Raw genomic sequence first — 3,668 nt, forward strand, 5'->3', positions numbered from 1 at the left:
CATAAGGTAGCTATGAGTCAGTACCGACTCGATGGCACCTAACAACAACAAGCATATCCCAGTTTGAAGAACACTCGGTTAGATCTAAAAGTATTAAAAATTTCCTTAAAACAGCTACATTCCAATCCCAGAGTATACCCTCAATACTGAACACATGGGAGAGCCACCCTAATCATACCTTTGAGATGGGTGCATCTGTTTTATAAAGATTCAACTAATGAGTCCTGGTGTGGTGGTTCGGGTTAATATGCTGGACTGCAAGGTTGGTTTGAACAGCAAGGTTGGCAGTTCAAGCTCATCAGCCGCTTCTTGGTAACCCTGTACAGAGTTGCTATGAGTCAGAACCGACTCGATGGCACTTAACAATAATAACAATTCTCAAGGTTTTTCAATTCTGGTGGATCCTGCAATCCAAATAGCCCTATGTTGTTTAGTGCCATCGAGTCAATTCCAACCCATAGCGACCCTGTATAGGGTTTCCAAGGAGCAGCTTGGTGAGTTCGAACTGCCGACCTTGCAGTTCAAATGACATTGCAGTCTTTGGCATTAACCCACAATGCCACACCAAGACTCCCCATGGGGTTTCCAAGGCTGTAAGCTTTACAGAAGCAGATTGCCCTATCTTTCTCCCACGGAGCAGCTGTGGGTTCAAACTACTGGATCTTTCTATTAGCAGCTGAGGGCTTAATCACTGTACTCCCAGGGCTCCTTTCTGTTGACTATGTCAATTTCACACACAAAATGATAGGCTATTGTCTCTAGAAGCTGAAGAGGCAAAGTATTGATACCAGCTTCCTCTACTAAGACAGTTAAGGCAGTCAAGTTCAAACATCAAAGATCTGTTGAGGCAGCCCCATTTCAGTATCCTGATGGTAGAACAGAATCAAGATGACCTATAGCAGCCTGAAGTGAAATTAGGGGATAAATTGGTTGGGGATGTCCCATTCATAAGGGGTTCCCCGGGTAGGCATAAGGGGGATCCCCTTAAATATGACAGAACACCAACAGTAAATACTTGTATAAGAAATCAAGGGGAGAACAGTTTATGATTTTTAGGAGGCGACTGAAAGGAGTGGGGGAATTCTTAAAAACTCCATTTGCAGAATAGACCCCCTTCTGCTATTCAGTTCCCTTAGTATAGGGTTATTAGTATGAGATATTTGTGATTCCATCTCTTTGATCTTTGTTTCTAATTCCATCTAACTTCAGAGTTTAGAGGAAGACAACTGAGTATATAGATATACAAGTAAACGCAAAAAATTTAAATACACATATGCATTTGACTGTTGAAAGTTCAGTGGCCCTAGTATTTAGGCCATGTGTTTGCACAATTTAAATCTAGTGTAGTTCATTTCAGAACGCTAGTGGCATGGTGATTAAAGTGCTTAGCTGCTAACCAAACGGTATTTGGTTCATGCCCACCAGAATAAAGATGAGGCAATCAGCTTCCTTAAAGATTTACAAACTTTTTGGTTTGTCATTTCTAATTAATACAAGTTTAAACATAATTCTAGACAAAAGACAATGTGGACCGAATGAATGTATATGTAAGACGAATACAGTCCGGGCACAATTAACACCATTTTTGGTGAATTGGCACTACCAGAAAGCAAAAACAATACTAACATAAACTTACATGTTGTTGTTGTTAAGTGCCGTCGAGTCTGTTTCGACCCATAGCGACCCTGAACAGGATTTCCGAGGCTGCAAATCTTTACGGGAGCAGATCGCCTCATCTTTCTCCCACGGAGCGGCTGGTAGTTTCGAACTGCTGACCTTGTGGTTCGCAACCCAATTCATAACCACTACACTACCAGAGCTCCTTAACATAAACTTACATAGTGCTTATTATATGGTTACTGGTGTGTGCTATTGAGCTGTATAGGTTTTCCAGGAATGGGGGTGGGGAGTGTTTGGAAGCGGCAACCTTACCATGTACTATGTATGCATAAAAGATGAAAAGAAGAGTTAATAATTTTAGAAAGAAAATAGACTTTATTGTTGAAATTTAAAAAATCTTAAACTCATTTTCACTTCCCATCACCTTACATAATTAACTTCAGTAATTTTTTATTGGAGGCGGAGCGGTATGGTTGTTGTTGTCAAGTGCCGTCGAGTCGATACCGACCCACAGCGACCCTGTATAGGGTTTCCAAGGAGCAGATGGTGAACTTGAACAGCCATCCTTGCAGTTCAAACGGCTTTGCAGTCTGGCGCATTAACCCACAGCGCCACACCAGGAGCGGAGCGGTATGATAGTAGTAGTTAAGGTATAACAACGGATTTACTTGCAAAGTGGCTCAAATTAAGAAAACTAACTCATTTAAGGAGAAAGTACAATTGTAGTCTTCCATATATTACATGGAAGCACAAATTATATACAGTCAAATGAGCACGATCATTTTTTATTCAACTTCTAAAAACTTATTTCTTAAAAGAGTAAATAGCTCCTCTACAGTTTGGGAACAGTTTTCCCCTGAAATGAGTTTGAAAAAAATAAAATTCACCTCACATTGTATAACAGTAAACCGATTCTAAATACTTCAGCATTTACTAAATTTAATATGTGCTAAGGAATTTTAAAAGGAGCTCTGGTAGCATAGTGGTTACGAATGGGGCTGCGAATCTCAAGGTCAGCAGTTCGAAACTACCAGCTGTTCCATGGGAGAAAGGTGAGGCTTTCTGCTCCCGTAAAGATTTACAGCCTTGGAAACCCGTTCAGGGTCGCTATGGGTCGGAACCGACTGGATTGGCACTTAACAACAACAAGGAATTTTAAAATAGGGAGTATGGGCTCTAAGAGCTTTTTCAGTTTGTTTGTGTTTGGAACTCTATCAAGATTATAATTATGGAAATTTCATTTCCAACTCAATCTACCTAATCACTCTAAATTCCACATGTAAATACTTAAAAAAAATTTTTTTTTTTTAAATTTTAAGCATACACTCTTTGGAGCCGCACCACATCCGTGTAAGCAGACTCCTCCCCGCTCCTGGGGAAAACCCTGCCTAATATTTATAACGTTATGACATACTGTAATACTCACAAGGTGGTTGTAGAAGTATAACACGACTGGAGTTATCTGATTGGCTGCTGGTGATGTAACACTCATGTCAATACTTCCCAGTGAACGCACGTGTTCGACCTTTTATTTAAATTTCCATTTCATCACAGCAATAAGACACTCGGGGCGGTGCATTTTCTGTGAAATGATTATTGCCTTGGGCCTGAGTTGCTGCTCGCGTACACAATGCATCAGAGGAGGAGGTGTCCATGGTTGTAACCTCCTCGGGTGAAAAGCACCTCCTGGTCCAGTCTTTGTGAAGGAACAAAATAAGTTCACTTCCTTGGGCACCGCCGCCCACCCCTGACCAAATGACAAGGCTGGAGCGCAGCTCCCACCACACAGTTATTGCCAAAGTCCCAGGTGAACTCGTGGCGAGAGAAGGAAAATGTGCGTCCCGGGCGCGGGTAGGTGCCTGTGGGCAGCGGGGAGGCGGCCGGACCCTGACACTCGCCAGCTGTTTGTCCTTCGCGTAGCCCGGCCGCGGCTGCACACGTCCGCCCCCTCCCCGAGACCCCCAGCCTGCCGCCTGGCCTTTTGTCCCCCGCCCCTCGGCCGACTTCCTTCCCCGCGACCGCACCCCCGCCCCCAGGCCGGAGGCGCG

General features: G+C 43.4%; 1 protein-coding gene across 1 annotated transcript in view; it reads left to right on the forward strand.

The window, feature by feature from the left end:
• The first annotated feature begins 3,206 nt into the window (after positions 1-3,206).
• ZBTB10 (zinc finger and BTB domain containing 10) overlaps positions 3,207-3,668 on the forward strand; it is a 45,317-nt gene continuing 44,855 nt past the window's right edge. Inside the window, exon 1 of the mRNA XM_006830805.1 lies at positions 3,207-3,471. Coding sequence (XP_006830868.1) covers positions 3,376-3,471 — 96 coding nt within the window. The 5' untranslated portion in view covers positions 3,207-3,375. The remainder of the gene's footprint in view (positions 3,472-3,668) is intronic.

Source organism: Chrysochloris asiatica, unplaced genomic scaffold, assembly GCF_000296735.1.
Source record: "Chrysochloris asiatica unplaced genomic scaffold, ChrAsi1.0 scaffold00001, whole genome shotgun sequence".
Classification (NCBI taxonomy): domain Eukaryota; kingdom Metazoa; phylum Chordata; class Mammalia; order Afrosoricida; family Chrysochloridae; genus Chrysochloris; species Chrysochloris asiatica.